This window comes from Ruditapes philippinarum, unplaced genomic scaffold (assembly GCF_026571515.1).
Source record: "Ruditapes philippinarum isolate M1 unplaced genomic scaffold, ASM2657151v2 ctg4109_1_1_1_1, whole genome shotgun sequence".
Classification (NCBI taxonomy): Eukaryota; Metazoa; Mollusca; class Bivalvia; order Venerida; family Veneridae; genus Ruditapes; species Ruditapes philippinarum.
In genome coordinates, this window is record NW_026853838.1 from 145,646 (window position 1) to 170,132 (window position 24,487).

At 31.6% G+C, this 24,487-nt stretch overlaps 1 protein-coding gene and 1 pseudogene across 1 annotated transcript; one reads left to right on the forward strand and one right to left on the reverse strand.

Annotated features, from left to right (window-relative positions):
- Positions 1-5,073: 5,073 nt before the first annotated feature.
- On the reverse strand, positions 5,074-6,581 carry LOC132738140 (uncharacterized). Its single transcript, XM_060725599.1, has 2 exons — positions 6,040-6,581; positions 5,074-5,554 (listed from the first exon to the last, which is right to left on the reverse strand). Exons 1-2 carry the CDS (start codon positions 6,579-6,581, stop codon positions 5,074-5,076), a joined length of 1,023 nt encoding a protein of 340 aa, XP_060581582.1.
- Positions 6,582-17,132: 10,551 nt separating this feature from the next.
- LOC132738141 (uncharacterized) lies at positions 17,133-19,093 on the forward strand (annotated as a pseudogene).
- The last annotated feature ends 5,394 nt before the right edge of the window (positions 19,094-24,487 follow it).

A 24,487-nucleotide genomic window follows, 5' to 3' on the forward strand; every position in this document is an offset into this window, starting at 1 on the left:
TGATATAAAGTTCTACCGATTTTTATTTAACAAACTTATGTAATGTGATATATAATTGTTTGTATATCAAAATGAACAATAAACAATACACTTCATACATGGCAGCATTATATTTTTAAGATTAGATGAAATAATTAATAGGGTTCAAAAACTTCTAGCTAGGTCAACCAAAGTTTTCATAATTGTATCACCTGAGGGAAAAAGTACAAAGAAATATATATAAATGAATTTATTCTATTTTCTGTTCAATATAATGAGTTTACGTGTAAAATATCGGACTAAATAATATGATTTACATACTTTTCAGTTTGTTGAATTGATATTGTCAAGTGAACAATTTAGACATTCGGCAGGTAGAAATCTCAAAAGATCTAATGGTTATTAAATTATAATTTGTAACAGTCTCTGGCGTAAAATGCAATTCATAAACAGATTGTTTGTTTCACAAACGCAATAAATTAATCATCGTTTGAATAGAACTATGACCTTTGATATCTAATAAAGGATCGGCTGAAACCATTAATCCATTGTTTATATGAATCGAGAACTATCTTAGTTTTATGAAATATAATATTATTAGGGATTAATCTGTCAGTTTATAATCAGATAATGCTAACAATATGTTATCAAGGGTTACTTAAGGTAATATAAAAATTGGAAACAGGTATCGTTTGTCAATACAAAACAACATTTCAGACATACTAATTAAACCTGAAGGCCGTTTGCTTACATAATTTATCGCTCATTTATATAAGTATACAACAACAACAACAACAACATTTATTTAGCAATTAAGCATTACAATGCTTTTAGCCATAATATACATTTGACATAAGGTGACAAATGACACGAGAAATCATTAGCAATCAAATATTTAAGTATACACTGTCCTAAGTTAAACATTTTAAAACTGTACGTAGAAGTTACTACAATAAATTGCTCTGTAATTTCAAGTTATATTCACAAATTTCATATTATAAGAAAAAGACAGAACAACAAAGTGCATATGATAGATATTCGGCCGCATGAATTAGAGGTTAATACTCGGTTGCTGCTCGCCATTATGCGAAAATGGCCCGAAGATGTACATAATGACCAGAGGGCCTGAAGAACCGTATGGATTCGAGGGCCATTATCGTAAAATGGTGGACAGCAACCAAGTATTAACGTCTTAAATTCCTATGCCGAAAATATGGCGTTTACACATCGTCGCTTATCTTGGTTATTGCACTTTCTAAGAAACGGACAGTTATCAATGTACAAATAATTTCTGTCATTCAGTTTCACTTTTTATGAACGTGTGTGCTTTCAAGAACGGATTTTAAGTTGTAAAATTTTAAGTTAAATGTCCTCGATCTTTTCGTTCTAGTTATTCCTTTATTTAGTTTCATACAACAGGGAATCAGGGAATGTAACCCTAAATTAAGATTTTTGTCATATAAACGACTTGATTTATATTTTTAGATTTAATAATTTTCTTAAAAAATTTTTCTGGTTTTATTTTGACAAAATGACTCATACTCGTACATAGTTCAATTTTGTTTGCCTTTTTTTAAATAAAAACAATGTAGCAATAACTATAAAATATAAAGTTCACTTTAGACTTCATTAGTATTTTATGAACTTTAAATTCACATTTTAAAATGATGGACATTTTTTCTGAAGAAGACTAAACGTCGAAAGCTTAAGAAAAGCGTTTGTTTTTATTGAACTGATTATATATATGGACATTTTTTTACAATCACCTGATGTTTTATTAACCAAATTCATAAATGTACAAACATACATGATATTTCTACAAAATTGACTAAATAGTAATTTAAAATATGTTATTATATTATCAACCATTTATTTAGTTCGCCCGCTCTGTTATAGGAAGATGATCGGCTAAGCAATCAAGGGGTCGATGGTTCTATCCTCAGTCGAGGCGTTATTTCGCCGTGACATTTGCTCCCGGATCATGAGTCTAATGTCATTTGTCTGTCATTGATGATTCAGAAATCATATGGGATAAGTTGTCAGTTACTTACGGAGAATTTGTTTGGTTATCTATTCAGAAAAGCAGTTGAGTTGATCCATCACCAAATTGTGACCAAAAATGTGTTACTATCGGCATAAAAAAACAGTAAAAGCAAACAAAAAATAATCGTGCTATTCATATTAGGAGGGGCATCAACTTTTACCAGATTGTGATTGATATTACATAAAAACATCTATTTTGAAATTAACCATAATAACTAGATATATACTATATTTAATGAAGATATTTAGTAAAATATAATGGTTATAAAGATCTCAGGAACACGATTTTATAAAAAATAACCAAACAATTTTACATACTACACCTGCAAACTTATCATGTTATTCCATGAAAATGCTCGATTTAGAAATAATGGTATAAAAAATGCACTGTTTGCTCAAATACAAATGCATCTGCTACCGTATTGGATAAAAGACAGTTCTTCTTTAATGATAAATGCTATTGGGAATTTTTATATCGTTTATATCAAATTTCCCAAAACCCTCTGTAAATCATTAAATGCAATCGTCAAGGGAATCTTTAAAACCCAGTTATGATTATAAAGCCAGATAAAAAAGTGCTTTATCACCTAAACATTAGAGAATACAAGCTTTTTTAAATTTATTTCTGCTGTGTGCAAATATTTTTGTAGATAAACAATACACATGATACATGGAAGTAATATATTATTCAGATCTATTTGATTGCTGGGTTCAAAAAACTTTATACTAAGTGAGTTGCAATCAAAATTATTTGAATGCATTAAATAACCTAAATCCGCCAAAACAAAACATCAATAAGACTGCCTTAAATTGTTTCTTGCTAAAAAGCATTGCGTTAAAAATTCCGGTCTTAGTAAACCTTTCAAATCCTTTCACTCTTTTATGTTTTAAATTTTGTAGATTACTTACTTAATTTGTATGATTAATATTCAGTTATAGACTTCTACAATAATTGTCTACTATATGCTTGATTTTTTGTTGCTTACGAGGTCCAGGTGCTGAGTTATCCCGTACTTAATCCCAGTATTCTGCCATTGTTCTTGTCCTTAGGAATCAGTGATTCCAACATTTTTAGTGTTGAGGATAAAATATCGAATGCCAGTGTTAGAGGGGTATATAAAATCGAGTCTGTAATTTTCATCTACATCCATTTGTTTTTTTGTTGTTGTTGATTTTTTTTCGTTGGTCCAGAGCCTACCCATTTTCCGTATTATAAACCTACAACAGCAGATGCCCGGAAGTGTCTATCCCGTACGTCATCTCCGTGTCGTTATATTTTTTATCTCTTTATTTATTTATTTATTATTATTATTATTATTATTATTATTATTATTATTATTATTATTATTATTATTATTATTATTATTCAAGAGCATTTTAATGGATAACTTACCGCAATTTACCAATTTCTCTAAAACCGACTGCTAAACCCATATCCCTCTAAATCAGTGGTGGAGGCAAATTCCCATTTTAGACTAACGTTGAATGTTTAAGATTAATTGCAAAAGAAACACGTGGCCCAATCCGTTGATCGAACTGACAACCTATGGATTACAAATTCGATGCTCAACCCAATGCGCTTTTCGGACGGATTTTTACACTTATTTGAAATACATGTATATATGTAAATATATATACATGTCAATTACTCCATTTTGCTAATATTATGTAGAACATAACGTTATAAAAGAGGAAATAAGACGATGGACGCTTATACCCGTCTATACATATTTAAAGCACATTTTGTTTTGTTGTCAATCTCTATAAGGCATTATTTAACAACACAAAATAATTAAGTAGGTAATGTGCGTCATAACAGATGTGTGCATGTATTTCGACAGAGGAGCAGGGCATCGTTTCTTCAATGGTAAAAATCAAGATAATTATATAATTATAGCAATAAATGTTTTGTTTCATTCGGGTGAAAAGTGTATATTCGACCTGTCGTTATACTATAATAATTATGCAGATTAGCTCTCTTGGCAGCTGTTATGTTGCAACATGACCATTAAAGACAGTGTCACAAAATCAAGTGTGACATTGAAGGTTCACAGTTGTATGAACACATCTGCTGATGTTCTATAAGGGGTATTAGGCGCTTTGACGGTAGTTTGCATTTACCATACCGTCCACGAACAGGCTCAATAAACCAAGGGTGCAACATCTTCCATTTTGCCATCCTTTATGAACTCAGTATTTTCCTTTTTTATTTAGCAATCACTTGGCATGCTACATTAATGTTTCTAATAGAGATCCCTCCTGAAAAACTTGCATATCTCGGATTCAGTGTTTTGACTATGTCTTACTATTAGACATGGAAATGGAAACATTTGCTAAAAATTGCTGCTAAGTTTGCATTTTGGTGATGAAGACACGCAACTTTTTATTTTGAATTGTTTCATTCAATGTCTAAAATAACAACATTAAGCAGATATGTTCAGTATACAAACCGTTTTCTCACATGCTATATTCATAGCTATGTCAACCCTGAAGTGTGAAAATTACATCATATTAATTTCTTTACTAGAAATTTGATTTTATATGATCATATCGAAGATTTTCTGGTCTTAACTAATGAATGAGCTTGCAAAGCAAAAGAATATCTCGATTAAAGTTATATAAAAAATTTTATCTAAAATATTAAAAAATTATTAAACCAAACCACTTGGGGAAAATGTTTTTTTAAAAAAAGGGGCACATATCATTTTTCGCAAACGGCCCTTTTCCTGCTGCAAAAAAACGAAATTTCTGTTTTCCAGACAGTGTACAATTATAGAATATTTTGAACAAAAAAGAGATTAGTTTTAAATTTTTGGAAAGTAATATTTTTGTTCGGGATATCTGAAAATTATGCTAAAAAACCACAATAATTTTGAGAAAAGTGTTTGCAAAAGAAAAATTGGATTTAAATATTTATTATAGAAAATATTGATAATATAACAATTTTGTAAATGAAATTTAAAAACCAAACAAGGCGTGCGTTTTTATTTTTTTTTCGTAAAAAAAAGAGAAAAATGACGTATTTTGATGGTTGAGTTAAGAAATTATACTTCAACAAATTGACGTTTTCCTAGGATTAGGGTGTAAAGCTGCAGCATGGGTAATTGCATTTATTTCATTTGAGTCCATTTGTGAGTGTTCGTTAGACTTATGTCTATTCTGATTATTTGTGTGCCTAATGATGAGATAAATGCACAAATTGAAACATCCGCCAATGTTAGAAAACACTGTAACAATATGATAAAATACAAACGGTCTTTCGTTACTTATAAGAGTCCAGGCTAATGTTAAAGCCAACGGTCCCCATTGAATAAAGAAGGCACACACGAACATAGACATGTGTGTCGCAGCACGTTTTGATTTGTCACAGGCATGCCTTCTCTGTAATCCTAGTTGAAGGGATATAGTTTCAATCTTTATTCGGTGCAATGTGATTCCATAGAGAACAATATTGACTACAAGCACAAGTAGAAGTGGTACCGTGGTGAATGCAATGCTTGCAATTTCAGCTTTCACACCATCAAAGTAACAACTGAAAACATAATGAAACAGTGTAAGATATATGTGCTATGTTCTATACAAGTAATTATAATGTCACATTCATTTATGATTATTTAACATTAATTTAAAGCATATTTTTTTCTTTCTTTACAGTACTTAAATATAGAACACAAAATAGGATTCATTCTTTAGTATTTTTTAATAATTATGTTATTGCACTATACGTTACTGCTTTCAGAAGCCTTATCGTCGTAGTCCTTTACCAAAGATCTAAATTCCTTTTTTATAATCCATTAACATGGTCTTATCGATGTTTTGAGTACTGTTTGAATAACATTCGTCCATATTAGATACGTGTGCATAATATTTAACTGTAAAATATTAAATCTATTGACAAAATGAACTACTAGTACTGTAATTATGATAATGCTAATTTGTATGTTAAACTCTAGCTTCCGGTAGATAAATAAATAAGATGTGAACATACTTCAAAGTAAAAAAAAAACATATACTCACGATATTCTGTTTGGTCCGAGTTGCCCTGTTACAGCAACTGCAGTGGAACCTACAAAGGGAAGTCCGAAAGTCCAAACCAAAAGTCTCCAGTCATATTTCCCAAAATTTATTTTCTTCTTAAAAACCATCAGAATAAACGCATTTATAGCGATAACATTCACCATCAAAATCTGAGCAGCAACAAATTCTGCCAGCATAAAGCCATAAAACTGGCAGAGTTCAATAGGTCTGACGTGATCTTTTGTTATTACATACTGCATGTGATCCATGCTATGAAATGTGTTGAACCCGCCGTCACAAATCGCCAAATATACGGCAAACCGTTCACTCTTTGTCCAGAAAAAGAATTTTCTGTAATCCTTATGTCGGAATGACAAGATGATTACAGTGCATGCACAAGTAAAGCTACAAAGGATACAAAGCAATGCTGGAACATGCAGATAATAAAATAGTCCATTATCCAGACCGTACACCGGTAAATCATACCCATACCCGTCTTTCAATTCGCTCGAAGTAATTGAAATATTTGTCAAGTTATCCATTTCTTTCATTTGAACAAATTACTTATCATTTTATAAAATGAACGCTTCTAATTTTCTATCATACTGATATTTTCTCAGAAATAAACGTTATTCTACAATTTACATAATAACTGTTTGACCTTAACTGATTGACTGTGTTGTCACTTGGATGAAATATTACGCCAGTGAATTACTTATCAACAAACGCTTTGCTTTCATTTAACAAATGATTAATCTATTAATGGTAGATTTAGCAAAAAAAATCATATTTAGCTATTGATTCAACGTTAAGCTTTGTTTGCAATAATCACCCATTAAACAACAGGTCCTTGGAGAATTTTGATCTAGATTAGAGGGATGTTTGAATCATTGACCTCGACAGGGTTGTTCAAAGTTAGCAGGAACTAACTCTATTGAAAACCGTATACCCGCCAGACATTATTAACTGTTACAATCAATGTCATTATTCTCTGTTCTGTCTAGAAGGTAAAATAAATGGTTTTGTCAAGGATCAATAAATTCAAAACTTTGTTATATTTCATCATTTGTATACTGCACAAAAAACTAAATAGTTTTGTTTCTGAAATACAGTGTTTAATAAAATCAAAATCAATATATTATTTCAAAACACTTGACCAAACATATTTATAGTGTTGATAATTTCTCTATTGTTTAATAAAGTTAAAAAGTTAAAAATAGTTTTTATTGATACGGTTTTAATAAGTTGTTGTTGTTGTTTTTGGTGCTTTTTTGTTTTTTTTGTTATTTTTTTTAATAGCGCAGACTCTTATCAAGAATGCACATGAACATGCAAGTGACCTTAAGTTAATGATATAACTATAATGTTAAGTTATGTTGGCGCAGAGGATTATGAAACTCATTAGACATTAAGTTCCTCCATGAGTAGAAGCTGACTAGCTATAATTTGGCAGAAAGGGACCAGTAAAAAGTAGAAATTACAATGTGAAAATAGTAAAATACACAATTACTACTGTTGTCATATGTTTGACTTTCACAAATCAATCTACTGATAAGATTATGCGTTTCCGAGTCTAATAGAGTGCAATTTCTCAGAATAATTACCAAAATAGAATTCAGGCTAAAGTTATATTTGTACGCAGATAGAAGGATTATTATCATAAATGAACAGATATTTCGCCAGATATGCAATACGTCGATGATTATAGGAAACACATAAATATTACATATTATTTAAATGAATAACAAAATTTGTGATTTTTTTACAGAATTATATTTCAACATCAACTATGTGACGTATGATTGGATTTACAGCTCAATTTTAAACATGTTACAGTAGCGGCAAGGCTGAGTGGTTGTTGCATCGGGTTAGTTATCTATGGATCGCTATCCGCGTGCCAGGGGCGAACTGTTGCCCAGTACTTGTTGATTCAAGGAACGAATGAATTCGAAAGTGTGTCTATATGTTTCCTATACAATCGATTTAAAACATCTTCTGTATTAACCAAACATTTTCACAATAATCTATACTTGCTACCACAACCTAAGCCGTTCTAACAGTTTTCATATTGGTAGACATCTCTCATCTCAGAAAGTTAAGAAATACAAGAATTATAAATAATAAAGGTTATTAGATTGCTTGTTACGTACACTATATCTAAATTGTATACTACCATTTGTTTTGACCTCTCATAGAAATGAATGATCTCAGTAAATGTTATTTGTAATTGATTAATGAAATGCTTCATTTTTATGTGTATTGAACAACGGACCAGTAAGGAAACTATATAGGGAGTGGACAATCTGAAAATTCTTAACAGATACTAATTGGCATTGGCGTTTGTCAAACTCTAAACTAAACATTACTTTTTTATTTTATCATGAAACGTGTATTACTCTATATTAATAGAAATTTGAGAAGTGCCCTTTGCTCAGCGATATAAATAACGATATTGTACCGAACCATTATATCTCAAACACACTAAGCTTATTGACTCTCCCACCTACCATATTATTATTCTTCACTTTCATACATACACGCCCGGCAAACTGTCGCTCCACTTCAAAATTGAGGTGTACGGTAAAACGAGCGAACGGCATTTCCGAGATAGAGCGGAAAGCCGATTTAAACGGATAATTGCAAGTGTTGTTTATGTTTTTGTCTTGTTATTCATTTAAAAATCTGGAAACAAAGTATTCCCTCGGAAGCATTAATCACAACAAAAATTACAAGAGAATTGCAGACTCGGTTTGATTGAGTCTGTACATGAGGGATAATGAATAAGTGCAACATCTCTCACGCCCCCTAGCACCGGCTTGAGCGGTACTCAATTCTCAACACTTAATAGTGCTGGCATCAGTGATCCCGAAGGACCAGAACAATATAACAACACTGAAGTGAAGTAAGGGGTAACTTTCTACAGCTGCCACACAGCACTTGACACCTGCTGTTGTGAAGTATAAAAATCTAAGTTGTATTTTTGAAAATGTAGTTCCGTGTAGGATTGTTTTAGGCTTTCAATGATCTAAGCTGTTACAAAAACAAAATTATATTAAGCCCGGGAGACGTTTTCTCCCTGACGAAGTGAACGACGATTTGTAGAATATTGAACTTCCCAACCATTAAAATGCCATACCCTTCGGATTTCTTTAAAAAATGTATTAGGAAAATATCAACCCGTAATAAGAACTTGTCCTTCGTGCAACATAAATTACTCCTGAAGGATTTCTTAAATTTGTAAATCTATATTTTTCGAAAGTAGTAGAAAGGGCAAGAGATGGAGCGAACGGTTCGATGTTGAGCGCAAGGCGATATTAATTTAGCATATTAGGAGGAGCGTAGTCTATGAATTTTTATATATAAAAGCTATAGAAGTTAAAATAGACATGATCAAGTGTTGATATATACCTTTTAAAGACAACATCCTTTCAACGACTTTAGCGTAATAAATGAAATCGCAAAGGTGTCACTTATGGTTGCCGTAAATATTCCATAATTTATGTTCCAAATCTGGATGACGCCCGATCATTGAATCATATGGCGTAAAACAGGGTGCCACTTATTCGAGGTCAATCATGATTTTGACACAGTTAAGCTGCGGTCTCACTTACTCCCGGCATGATCCGGGACGATCCGGGTTGAAATTATTGTAACGGTCACACTTACCCCGGCAGCACTACGGTAGTTCCCAACTAACCACCCAGGATGCGCTCCGGATCATCCAGGCAGAGCCCAGGTGAAGCTACGGTTCATGCCGGTGCTTCCTCGGTCGTGCCCGGATCACCCCGGACGTCTACCGGGGCTCTGCCGGGATGTAAGTGAGACTGTAGCTTAATGTACATTTAAAAACGTGTGTCCGTGCAAATTTGACAAAATCGAATATTTTCAGTTCTATCGCGAACAAATGTTTCCGAGCAGGTACATGTAACGCGATTGTTCCCGCCAAATGTTATGTTTTTCAAAATGTTAGATATTTAAGGTGCAGAACAGAGACAAAATTATGCAATAAACGGGGCACATAAAATGGATCACTACTACCGAGTTCATTTTACTACAACTTTCTCTAATTAATAGCTCTAACGTACATGTTCAGATCAAACACAAATAAGCCACGTTTTTATGAAATAGAAAGAATTTTGTAAGGTGGGGAATCTCTATGAAAATGGTTGACAAAGTGTCAGTCGTAAAGATATGAAATATGATAAACAAGATCAACAAGGAAAGGCGGCGTTCAATGAACGCAACCCCCACGCGACCCAGCAAAAAGACTTTAACCGGTGGCAAGGAACCCAGGAGACCCTCAAACAAAAACTGGACAGAGCGCAATGCGGAGCACGGGCATGTCAATCACTTATAAAATGAAACATAAAAAGAAATCATCAAAACCGACAAGGAAAACAAAGAAGAAAGATAAATGACTGCTTAACAGGCTCACAAAGTAAAGGGGCATAGGGGAAGGGGATACGAGACCCGGGGAAGGGGGGTTATATAAGTTTTTCAGTTATGTTTCAAGATACTTTCTTTCTTATTTAGCATTGTTGTTTAGTTTACAATTTTCCTCTCAAAGTGTAAATAGAAATGTTCACTTTTATAATCAAACACTGCATATTGTCAGTACAAATCTTGGTTAATGAAAGAAAAAAAATGAGTGTAAAATTGTGTTCGTTTATTCAGAGTATTTATAAACAAAACGAACGTAATAAAAAAGGCAGTGCTTAATCGGTGTACGGTCCAAGATTATTAATTATTAATAATTGAAATACCTAGTTATAGTAGAAATAAATTAATATCTTATCATATTTTTCCGGCTTCACATATTAGTACGTCTATTTTAACTTTAAAAGAATTTATTTATAGAAATTTGTAGACTCTGCTTTTTACACCAACTTAATGTCGCCTTGCGCTCAACAACCGACCTTTCGCTCCATCTCTTGCCCTTTGGCTCCACTACTTTTGAAAAATCGATATACAAATTCAAGAAATCCACCATGAGTAGTTTATTTTGCAAGAAGGACAAGTTCTTATTACGGGTTGATATTTTCCTAATACATTTTTTAAAGAAATCCGAAGAGTATGGCATTTTAATGGTTGGGAAGTTCAATATTCTACAAATCGTCGTTCACTTCGTCAGGGAGAAAACGTCTCCCGGGCTTAATATAATTTTGTTTTCGAAAAAATACAACTTAAACGAATAATAAGACAAAAACATAAACAACACTTGCAATTATCCGTTTAAATCGGCCTTCCGCTCTATCTCGGAAATGCCGTTCGCTCGTTTACCGTACACCACAATTTTGAAGTGGAGCGACAGTTTGCCAGGCGTGACATATATCTTGAAATAATAGTCCTAAATTATCTGAACATATACATTAGTATCAAAACCTCAAACGCCGTGTCCATATTTACTCTGTTCTTGTTTCAGACTATAACTGTACTTTCATGAAGTTAACACATAAAAGAAGTAAATTACTCCTCCTAAGGAAATCAGACGTTTCGTCTGACTAACTCAGGCTTTTCAACAATATACATTCTCCAAGAAGGATAGGAGTTTTACAGCACACAATTTTAACAAGCTAGTAAGCGATTGCTGTTCTTTGCTCACAATAACGTATCATTGAAACTAAAAGGATTTTGAAATGCTTTTATAAAGGTATTGTGAACAAAACTCTTAAACTTTGTTTATGATAAAACATTTGCAACATAGAATTACAATCAATCGATACTATCATATTGCAATTTATTTCGAAAATGTTGAAAATACATTTGTCTTCCTTCTTCTTGTAATTTGAGCAATGTGAATTATAAACTACAAAAGAACATCTGATTCAAACCAAATACCAATATCATGATTGACTGACGTTTATGTTAATCACAATTTTATAGTATTGGCGTTTTTGTTTGTTGTATATATAGATAAATTGCTCAAGGGTAGAGATATGCCAGTTCCAGACACGTTCTGTTCTCTTAAAAAGAAATCTTAGGGACTTTCCTTAGAAGTTAATTGCCGAAAGCAATTGGACAGTTATTTCAATAACTTTTAACACTCGGCTGTAATTAGATAACTATTGAGATATGAGATTGTCAACTCGGCAATGTTTGTGCAAATTGTTAGCATGTTTTGTTGATAAACAAAGTTGCATGCAAGCTCGTCGGCAGATAAGATATATTTTAAGTTGATTTTATATTTGAATAATATTGCGGTATATTTTTATAAACAGTTAATTATAACGATAATTTTCTATCTTACTAAATTACAAAAATTAACTGGTTGGCATATTATGTCTATCAACATTTAAACATTCAATTATCAATCAATCATTCAATTAATACATCTTTCTAACTAGAAGATTTCGTAATTTATTAAGACAATTAAAGGGTATACATCTATATATTAAAAATATTTTTTATAAAATTTTGCAACAGTAAAATTATCTCAGTTCCATTATTATATGGTTGATTTCCGAAAAAGTAGAAACATAGAATGTCTCTTTTATTTAACACACATGAATAATGTACATAAACAGAATAAAATGTTCCGGGACAAAATATTATTTTGCTATTTTAAGTAGGGTTTTATCTTTGTGCATTCGCCACTTGCTTTAAGGCAATTTATTGCCATTTATATTTCATACAAGCATTTTGGAGGTATTCTTTTTTAAAATCCAAATAATAATTTTTGCATAAGATATATAGCTTTATACACTTTAAACTGATAATTGAGTGTCTAACTTTTGGCGGAAATATGTCACAAAGCATAAAACGATCTACTTTAAGCCGAAGGCTGTTAGCCTTTCTAAACAACCGACAATTAAGTATTTATTTATGTTGTTAATAAATGCCTTTTCAAAGAATAAAAATTATAGATAATATATACAAGACAGTGTTTAACAATTATTCTGTTTTAATGAAGACGTGTATTTGTGCTGTACTTATATAACACCAAATAGTTCCACGGTAATTAACACAGACAATTTCTCCTTTTTTGATGAAATTGAATCTGGTCTAGAAAAGTATAATCTGTTAGGTAAATGTTTTATTTTAGGAGATTTAAATAGTAGAACCTCAAATCAATTAGAAATATTATCGTATGATAACTACATTGATCAAGAAAATGGACTATCATGTAATGTTGAAATTCCTCCGCGTGTATCTAAAGATAAATTGATTGACAGCCTAGGTAGACGTTTAATTGAATTTTGTCAAACAACATCGTATATCATATGTAATGGGAGGCTCCATAGGGACGCCAATATTGGGGAAAGTACATTTTGTTCAATTAACGGATCAAGCGTCGTAGATTATCTACTTATACACATGAATGATTTGAATTGCATTTCTGACTTTTCAGTCGCCGAACCAAACGAAACGGATACAAAAATTCTGTATCCAACTTTTTCGAATCTAACATAGGCGCAAAACAAGGGGATCCCAGCTCTAGCTTACTTTTTCTCTATTTCGTAAATGATTTAGTTAATAATATAAATAATAATATTGAAGGATTGTTTACCATCGATGAGATAAAACTTTTTGTTATTTTGTTTGCAGATGACGCAGTATTTTTTGCGCACACACCGGAAGCCTTACAGTCAATGCTCAATGATTTACAACTTTATTGTTTCAATTGGGGTATGAAAATCAATACAAAAAAGACAAAAATAATTCATTTTTGAACAAGGAAGACATTCTTCTTACGATTTCAGACTACATAACGAGTCATTAGAAATTGTAACACAATTCAAAATATTTAGGAGTGACTCTATTCAAGAACGGTCATTGGAATCGCACCCAAAAACTCTTGCGCAACATTCCCTTTACGCTCTTCATAATCTATTTATTGTATTCAATCAGTTAGAATTAAAAGTCGTGGATAAATGCAAGCTTTTCGACAGTCTTGTTAGTTCTATTCTTAATTATGGGGCAGAAGTATTTGGATATGACGAAGCAAAGGATATTGAATTAGTTCATTGTAAATTTTTACGTAAAGTACTTAATGTTAGGAAGTCAACAAATTTAGAGTGTTTATACGGAGAGCTTGGCCGAACATCCAATGAGAATTCAAAGAAAAAATATACTTATTAAATATTGGCTAAAAATTATAAATCTCGAAGAAAATTGTTTACTTAAACAAATGTACAACATACTTAAAATTGACGCTGACAACGAAAATTCATATAGAGGGAAAAATTGGGCCTACCATATCAAATCTATTCTTCAGGAGATAGGGATGTTTAATTTATGGTTAAGTCATACTGCTAATCAAAATAATTTCATTTCTATAAAAAACAGAATTTTGGACATATATAAACAAGACTGGTATAGAAAAATAAATAATTCAAGTAGATTATCTTCCTATTGTATTTTCAAACATGAATTTTATCAAGACTTATATCTAAGTGTTATAAATACGAATAAATTCAGAATAGCTTTAACAAAATTTAGACTGTCAGCACATAATCTTGCCATTGAAACAGGTAGACATCAAGGAACGCCTAGGGAAGAAAGAAAATGCCAAAAATGTACTATGAATGTAATTGAAAATGAGTTTCATTTCCTCCTTATTTGCCCAAATTATTATAACTTAAGGAAACAGTATCTAAAACCATATTTTTGTAGGTGGCCTACTATTAAAAAATTCGAATTACTGATGACAAGTAGAAATCCTAAAGAAATTATCAATCTATCAAAATATTTATACTTTGCATTTCAAAAAAGAGAATTACAAAATATTTAGAATAAAATAAACTGAAAGTATATAACTTTTAAGAGGTTAAATTATTGTTCTATTCTGTTCAGTATTAATTGTTGTTTTGTACCATTCTTCTGTAAATTGTTAAATATTGTACAATGTTTGTAACACGTTTATCCCTTTTCATATGATATTGAAAGTATATTGGCTATATGTATGCTCATGCTATTTTATGCCAAATAAAGATTATGTTATGTTATGTTATGTTATGTTTAAGTCATCAAGATGCTATACATCAGTCAATTAAAGTGTTCACTGTCACCTGTTGTTTCTTAATTCTTTATTTTTATTTTTTGATGAATTTTTTTGTTTTGTTTAATAATATATTTAATATGAATCTACTCCATGTATGCAAACCTCATTGGATATTATCAATGAAGCGAGTTACATCAAAAGAAATGCTATTATGTATAGATGAAAAACATACCGAATAGATTATTCAACATAGTATTGTAGGTTCAAGTGTCAATTAAAATATCCGTTCCCTTAACATTATTACATATGAGAAAATATCAAATCGCACTTAAGGACAATTGTTTTCAATTGCTAGTAGTAAGGTTAATTTAGTGATTAAATTTCTTTGAATTGGTGTATGATTTGGATATGAATAAAAAAAGTCAAAGGACATTTAAGAGTAAACCACACTCAAGGGATTTTAGTCAAAGGGAGACAAGGGAAACTAAATTTCTAGGATGGTATATTTAATAGATTACTCCCCTTGCCATTTGGAATTTATTGCATATCGTGAAGATGGTTTTTAAGTTAAAGAAAAAATCTTTCTTCTAGTTACTAAAACTTTCCGTCTTTGCCTTTGTAAAATTAACTTTAATTTCCAATTACTGGTTAAATACCTAAAGGCGTACATGTACGTAGAAATTGTTCGTTACTTTGGTCAACAATTTTAGATGAGTGTTGACTTTTTCCTACAGTTTTGTATGCCAATATGAAACCAAATTTGATGTAACTAACATGTTAAACTATTGTTTAACTTAGCTGTTTTTATTTTGAAATACTTATATATAAGAAAATCCTCAGCAAGAAAAAAACACATTAAAGAAAAAATTTCCTTATCTATGGTTCATTTGGTCCTATTTTTTTTTCAAGTTCTGTAACAGCAGTGCCGCCTGCTATTAGCAGTGAAAAAAATAACCTTTCCGTTAATTATTTAATTTCGTACATACCTTTAGCTTCAAATCTTGTACTATAACAAACTGAAACTGTCAATGTAAGTGTCTAATGTAAAATTACATATACAATTAATTGCTCGATATTTGTTCTAATAATATCATTCTTCATATCATATAAACATGTGAATTATTTGTTCAGGTAGCAGTTTTATGAAAGATATACGTATATATTATGTAACAATATCATGGAATAATGGTTCACCAAACTCTTCATTCCATATCAAAGGTCAGTGCATATCAAGCTTATGATAAATATGTTACGTTTGTGAAACAAGCAATCTGTTTATGAATTGGTTTTCACACCACAGACTGTGACAAGAAGTCATTTAAAAAACATTATACCATTTGAGATTTCTGATATAGTTATAATGTATTTATATTGTCTGCACCATTGCACTATTATATCATTGGCCTTTAGAACATTCGCGTCACAAATTGCCTCTTTCTATACACCAAAATATGTTCAGTGTAATAGAGTAAGTAAATGTACCCTTACTTATAGAGCTTGTTATTGTAAAATATGCCCATACTTATTGTGCCTAAAGGGACATTTACTTACACTTTAATGTAAAAACAACAGCTTGCTTTAACAACCTACAGAAACAAACGTTTAATAATATAAACAACTGAAATATTACAACAACAGTGCAAAACTGTCCACAATTACTCTTTTAAAAAAGGTTTTCTCTCTGTGACCACCTTTCCCATCAATTAAAACGTCAAAACAAGTCGAGGGAATTTAGAAACCGATTCAATCCAAATAATTTTATTTCAACAGCCGATGTGTATTCATTAGTGAAAACTCTAATCTACGAGCAATCACTAAATGTTATTGACACAAAGTTAATATCATATCATCAATCCTACCAATCAATTATTAAATTTCATGCATTTGCACTTGGAGTTATGAAGTTATAGCAAAATGACCTATGGTTTAATTCTGAACAATAAATTGTTCATCATTCATAAGTTTAGGTGAATAGAGGGCTGGATGGATGATTAATTCATGGGAATTAGACATGACGTGTTGTGTGTGGATAAAAGCAATTCGCATTTCATAAACAGCATATTTAATTCCACATTTGACATGCCTTTACAGCTGGTCAAATAATTTTGGAATTGCATTTTGTCATCAGATTGTATAGCACAAAAGATTAAATGTTTAAGAATTAATATGTTGTTATAGAACAATGTAGAAATATGTAAATGATATTATTTAACATTTAATAAATTAGCACAATTCCAAAAGAAACATTTTTCGTCATTATTTGGATTTAACATGGAAAACTTAACAAATACGTCGGATTCTTTTGACAAGAAGAGCGATGGGTATGACTTGCCGGTGTATGGTTTGTCGACGGGGACATTTACTATCTGCATGTTCCAGCATTGTTCTGTATTGTGTGCAGTTTAACTTGTGTTTTCATTGCAATTATCATGTCATTTCGGCAAAAGCACTATAAAACGTTCTTTTCTTGGACAAAGAGTGAACGATTTGTTATATATTTGGCGATTTGTGACAGTGGGTTCAACACATTTCATAGCATGGATCATATGCAATATGTAATAACAAAAGATCACGTCAGACCTATTGAGCTCTGTGAGTTTTATGGCTTCATGCTGGCAGAATTTGTTGTTGCTCAGATTTTGATGGTTAATGCTGTCGCTATAAATGCGTTTATGCTTATGGTTTTTCGAAAGAATTTGAATTTTGGTAAAAACGACTGGAGACTGTTGGTATGGAAGTTTGGTCTTCCATTTGTTGCTTCCACTGTAGTTGCTGTTATTGGACAACTTGGACCTAATGGATCATCGTAAGACTTTTCTCGTTTCTATAAATCATTATCTAAGTACATATACTGTTTTACCTGCTTCGATTATAGAAAGTTAAGAACAATGTTAAAAGTTATTACACATAAGTAGATTCGGTTGATAGTTTGATAATAGAAAACCACGAGCAATTTTGTTAGTAAGTTTAGTTCATAAAGAAGTTTGTACACCATACCAATTCTTATGAATGGTCATTAAACATCTCTCAAGAAAGCATTTGTTTAAACGCTGATTACAGATCATTTAATGTTCATTTCAAGAACTAGAAAAGTTAAAATTGCAAACTAAAACGTTGTATATAGAATGTGTACGGTAGAAAATTTTCAACTATGCATCATACCATATTCATTTAACACACTTAATAAATATGTTGAGAAAAGCAAGAGACGTATGTATTTATCATTCAGGTACTGATTCTATATCAAGCTCGTAAGTCCGTCTTTGACTTCCAAAAGTAAGATCTTATGTTCCTTAGATGTCTAAGACTTGATATGTCATGATTGGGTTTTTTCAATCATTACATTCAAAATGCCCCAGGGTTTATAAAGTTATAACTATTGTAAATATTGTAAAGAAAAAAGCACTCGTACAAAAGAAGAACACGACGAAAAACTCTTTTCGCACAACCAGAAGAAAAAATAGAAAACATTTCTGATTTTGTCAATATTATAATTTCTTTAAAATAGCTAAATGATGATATTGTTTTCATATTTTCAGTTATTTCTTCGACGGCGTAAAAGCTGATGTAGCAAACATAGCGTTTACCACGGTGCCTCTTCTTCTTGTACTTACAGTAAACATTGTTATGTATGCGATCACATTGTACCGAATAAAGGTTGAAACCAATTCACTTCAACTGGGTCTGAAGACTAAAAATGCCAGGAGCAAATCTAAACGTGCTGCGAAAAACATGTCCATGTTTGTCGCTGCCTATTTTATTCAATGGGGACCTCTTGGTCTATTCGGAATATGGTATCTAATAGGTGATGAAAGACCATTAGTATTGTTTCATATCGTCACAGTATTTTCCAACATTGGTGGATGTCTAAATCTGTGTGTTTATCTAATTATTAGACACACAAATAGTGAAAATAGGAACAAGGCTGAAGACACACAATTTGACTCAAATGAAATAAAAGAAATTGGCTCTACTGCCGTAACTGCCTCTAACCAGAACATATGTACAACTTGTTGAAATAATCGTATTTTATATTTACTTATTTTATGTAAATGTTAGAAAATAAATGTATGTAATGAATATAATAATCATCAAAAGGTTGTCATAAGTGACCAGAAAGTACACTTTATTTATGTAAAAAATGTACGCTTTGTTTTTAATATCAAATAAACGATTGTACTCAATTTAAAAATGTTTTCTTTGTTGTTTGATTGTTTGGTTTGTTTGGTTTTATGGCGTGCCACACAATGTAGGTCATATAGCGCGCAAACAAGAAAGATGATATTGACAAAACCCTGGTGTTACGAGCATAAAAAAACGCCAGGGTTCAAAACCACCTAACTTGCTGGAGCTTAGAGTTGCAAGGACTCAGATCATTTAAACCCATTAAGTTGCCTCTTACGATTAAGCAGGCATAAACGGTGACTGCAATTCCTTAAAGGCAACTCTCCAGGCACAAATGTGTTCCTTTGATACAAAAATATTGTTGAGGAATATTGCAAATACTTTAAAATATTAACTAGTCTTTAGACTTTATCAGCTATTATTCACTTTTCAAATGATGGATATACTCGTATAGTCCTGTCGATTTTATTTAATAAACGCATATAATGTGATATATAACTGTTTGAATATCAAAAGAACAACAAACAATACACTTCATACACGGCAGCAATATATCTTTAAGATAGATAATTAATAGGGTTCAAAAACTTCAAACTATGTTAGCCAAAGTTCAAAATTGTATCACCTGGGAAAAAGTACAAAGAAATAAGAAATATATATTAATGAATTTATTTCCATTTTTTGTTCAATATAGTGATTTTATGTGTAAAATATCGGATAAAATAATATGATTGACCCACTTGTCAGTTTGTTGAATTGTTATTGTCAAGTGATACTATGCATGCAACACACTTTTGTCACTGTATAAAATGCGTTCGGTCTACAAATGAGTATATTTTTTATAAAACGCAGACTTTTTTGAAAATGTCAGCAGGAAAAAGTTGAAGCATCCTTTTTAATGCAGCTCTGCGTTTACCTGTAGTTATAGCCATTCACATTACACGGTCGATATTTTTAAGTTCAAGATTACTAACATTTTCCACATGTAAATGTAATGCTAAGCCGATGTTGATTGGGTGGCAAAAGATAGCTTGCAAACGTGTATATATTTCAGTTTACGAGGGATGATCAAAAATTAACCGGACTTTGTAAATGATTCTTAACCTGTTAAATGAATTTACATAACAATACACGGAAAATAAATCGGAATCCATCCCCTAAATGATACAAAAAATACCAACAAGAAATATTAACAAAGAAAAAAGTTATGCTGTTATTGGCAATGCACATGTTAAAGCAATGCGGCGCACGGTATAACTTTTAAAATTGACGTTAACGACGTCACAAGCGCGTCATCATTGTCCTTAACGGAAAGCAGATTTTTACTTTTTTACGGAGTAGGACCAATATGTGGAACAGTCATGTTGTTGATGCGGCGGATCCACTGCCTATATCTATTTCTGTACAAGTGGGTTTCATATTGTATTGTAATAGAATGAATGGTGATAAAAAGAGCTCCTGTAATGACGCAAACTTCCGTTATTTTCCTTCTGTAAACTTTGATTGTTGAAAAAATCGCAGATGCAATTAACTATATTATGTATTACAAATAATATAAAATAATGTTGCTGAATGATAATGTATTCATACATACGAAAAAATAACAGAATAATACAACTATGATCAAAAAATTGTCATTATTTTAAAATAAATAAAACGCATAGCCAATTTGAACAGTGGCTGTTTAAATTGTTGACACAATTTCTCCATAAGACTACTGCGTAAAAATAAGAAAATAATTGATACACAATTGTAAACCAAGAATACAATACATGCAATTAATGCATTAACTTTTATCATTTTAAGATCCTCAGAGTTGACTTACACCGTCCCGTAGTTACTTTTCGAACATCGTTGACAAATGTCCGCAGTCAATCGACTGTCATTTTTTCAAACGTCTTGGCGACTGACGTCACGTCACCAACGTCCTTGAAAATGTATTTTTCTGTCTCTCCCTTACTTGTTTCTATTTCTCTTATTATCCTTCTTAATATTTTAAGCTAATCAAAAAAATATGCCTGTGGCTTTCTGGGAACTTTTCCCTTGATAGCCATAATCTTTTTCTACGTTTTAAAAACAGTTTCTCGTCTTACATTTTGACAATTTTTTTCCTAATTATTGATCGATTTTTTCAAGACATTCCGACGACATAGTTTTAACGCGAGAATTTAATTAACATGTGACGTTTTGAAATTGTGATTGTAAAATATAAATATGGGTTTAAATTGAAGTCATTTTTACTGACAACGTCAAAGATATGGTACATGACGCTTTGTGGACGCATTTTGAAATCTAAATGCTGCCATATATTGTAAAATACACGCAGCCATATAAAGCGCCTTCATGTCAAGGCCGAATTTAAAGGCACTGCCGCCGGGTGTGCCGTTACCATTTGGTGTTTGAATTCGCTGTTACGGACAAGCTAATTTGCGTTATCTGATTAAATAAAGTATCAGTTTACAGGTATTGTTTTCCGATTAAGTTTGATATATAACAATAAGTGATAGGATGAAAATTCTTCAATTGCCAGTCACAGTCCGGTTTATTTTTGATCATCCCTCGTATAAATAGACGTAACTGAAAAAGTAACATTTTCATATTGTGCGGTGTTAAGCAAACTTTAAGGTTGACAGTAGTTTACAGTTTCCAGTACCTCTATGAACAAGATTCATTTAAACCGTGCCTGCAAAATTTTGAATTTTGCCGTTTCGAGCGTACTTTAATTAGGGGTTCTGTTTTTTCTATAACAAGGATAGTCAAAATTAACATCCCAATCCAAATTATGTTGCTGTCTAAATGTATACAAGTTATAACATGAATAGCAATTATTGATGTCACAAACATATTGTCTAACTCTCTCCATATTGCCTCCCTCATGTCAACTAAATGTACACCAAATTATTCATGTTATACAAATAATACCCTGCTTGCCAATATACACGTTGTATCTTTTTGTAGCAACAAACTGTGAAAGTTTAAAGCTCAATAAATACCTATTCAAACATTCGATAGGTTAGAAATCTCAAATTATTATTAAATTATAATTTGTAACAGTCTCTGGAGTAAAATGCAATTCATAAACAGATTGTTTGTTTCACAAACGCAATAAATTAATCATCGTTTGAATAAAACGATGACCTTTGATAATTTATAAAGGATCGGCTGAAACCATTAATCCATTGTTTATATGAATCGATTTATAAGAACTATCCTTATATTGTGAGATATAATATTTTCTAGGGACTAATCAGTCTATTTCATATTCAGATAATGCAGACATGTTATCACGGGTGAGTTAAGGTAACTTAAAGATTGGAAACAGGCATCATTCCTCAATACAAAATAACATTTCAGATATACTTATGAAGCATGGCATCCTTTTTGCTTACATAATTTGTCGCTCATATAAACATATAAGTATACACTGACCTAAGTTAAAAAATTTAAAACTATAGAAGTTACTATTTTAAACATTTAAGGACAAGTCTTTGCTCTTTAATTTCGAGCAATCTTCGGGCAAATAAATTGACTCACATCTGGGGGCATGAAGTGATAAATTTAATATTGTAAGAGAAAGACAGAACAACAAAATGCATATGATAGATATTCGGCCCAATTAATTAGAGGTTGATACTCGGTTGCTGCTCGCAACTATGCGAAAATGGCCCGAGGATGTACATAATGACCCGAGGGCCTGACAAAATATGGATCCGATGGCTATCAGGAAATGTAGCCCTACATCTAGATTTTTGTAATACACGACTAGATATATATTTTTAGCTGTAATATTTTTCTTAAAATTTCTGCTTTTATGTCTATACAGTAGATAGATCTATCGTCAATCTGAAGTAATATTTCGGTATTTCTGATGATCATATTTTGTCTTTGATAAGTAACAGTTCTTCTTTAATGATAATTGCTAGTGGGATTTTTTTTATATCGTTTATATCAAATTTCCCAAAAGAGAGTGATTCATCACCTAAATATTAGAGAAGATAAGCCTTTTATTTTTTTTGTTGTGTCGCAATATTGTTTGTAGATAATACATGATACATGGAAGCAATATATTATTCAGATTTATTTGATAGTAGGGTTCAAAAAACTTTAAGCTAAGCGAGTCGCAATCGAAATTATTTGAATGCAATAAATGACCTCAAATCCTTTCAATCTTTTATGTTTTAAATTTTGTAGAATACTGAGTTAATTTGTGTGATTTATATTCAGTTATAGACTACTGCAATAATTGTCTACTATATTCTTGGTTTTTGTTGCTCACGCGGTCCAGATTTTTTAAGTGCTGAGTTGTCCCTTACTTAATCCCAGTGTTATTTCAATTTTCTTGTCCTTCGGAATCATTGATTCCAACATCATTAGTGTTGAGGATGGAATATCGAATGCCAGTGTTGTTTTTTCCGTTGGTCCTGAGCCTACCCGTTCTCGTATTTAAAACCTACAAAAGCAGATGCCAGGAAGTGACTACCCCGTACGCCATCTCCGTGTCGTGAAATTTTTAATTTTTTATTTTATTATTATTACTTTATTATTATAATTATTATTTTGTTCTTCAAATGCATTTTAATGGATAACTAACCGTTATTTACCAATTTATCTAAAACCACTTTTAAACCCATATGCCTCTAAATCAGTGGTGGAGCTGGGATGTAACGTATGTTCCAGGGTGGAGACAAATTCCCATTTTAGACGTTGAATGTTTAAAATTGATTGCAAAAGAAAAGCGTTGCAACAACCATTGATCGGACTAGCACACATGTATTACATACTCGATGCTCAACCCAATGCGGTCCTCGGACGGACTTTTTACACTAATTTGAGATATTTATGTAAATATATATACAATTACACCATTTTGCCATTATTATCTATAACATCACTTCATAATAGAGGAAATAGACGATGGACGCTTATACCCGTCTGTACATATATTTAAAAGACACATTTTGGTTTGTTGCCAATCTCTATAAGGCAAAAATGATTAATATTCTATTTCAACAATGTGTTTAGGTAATGTGCGTCATAACAGATGTGTGGCGTTGGTATGTATTTCGGCAGAGGAGAAGGGCATCATTTCTTCTTCAATGGGAATTACCAAGATAATTATATAATTATAGCAATGAATGTTTTGTTTTATTCGGGTTAAAAGTGTATATTCGACCTGGTAAAATTATATATCGATATACTATATGCATTTAAGTTCTCTTTCCAGCTGAACATGTTGCAACATGACCATTATAGTGCCTTTTTAAATAAATTGTCACAAAATTAGGTGTGACATTGAAGTTTTACAGCTGTATGAACACATCTGCGGATGTTCTATAAGGTAGTATTAGGTGCTTTGACGGTAGCTACATTTACCATACCGTA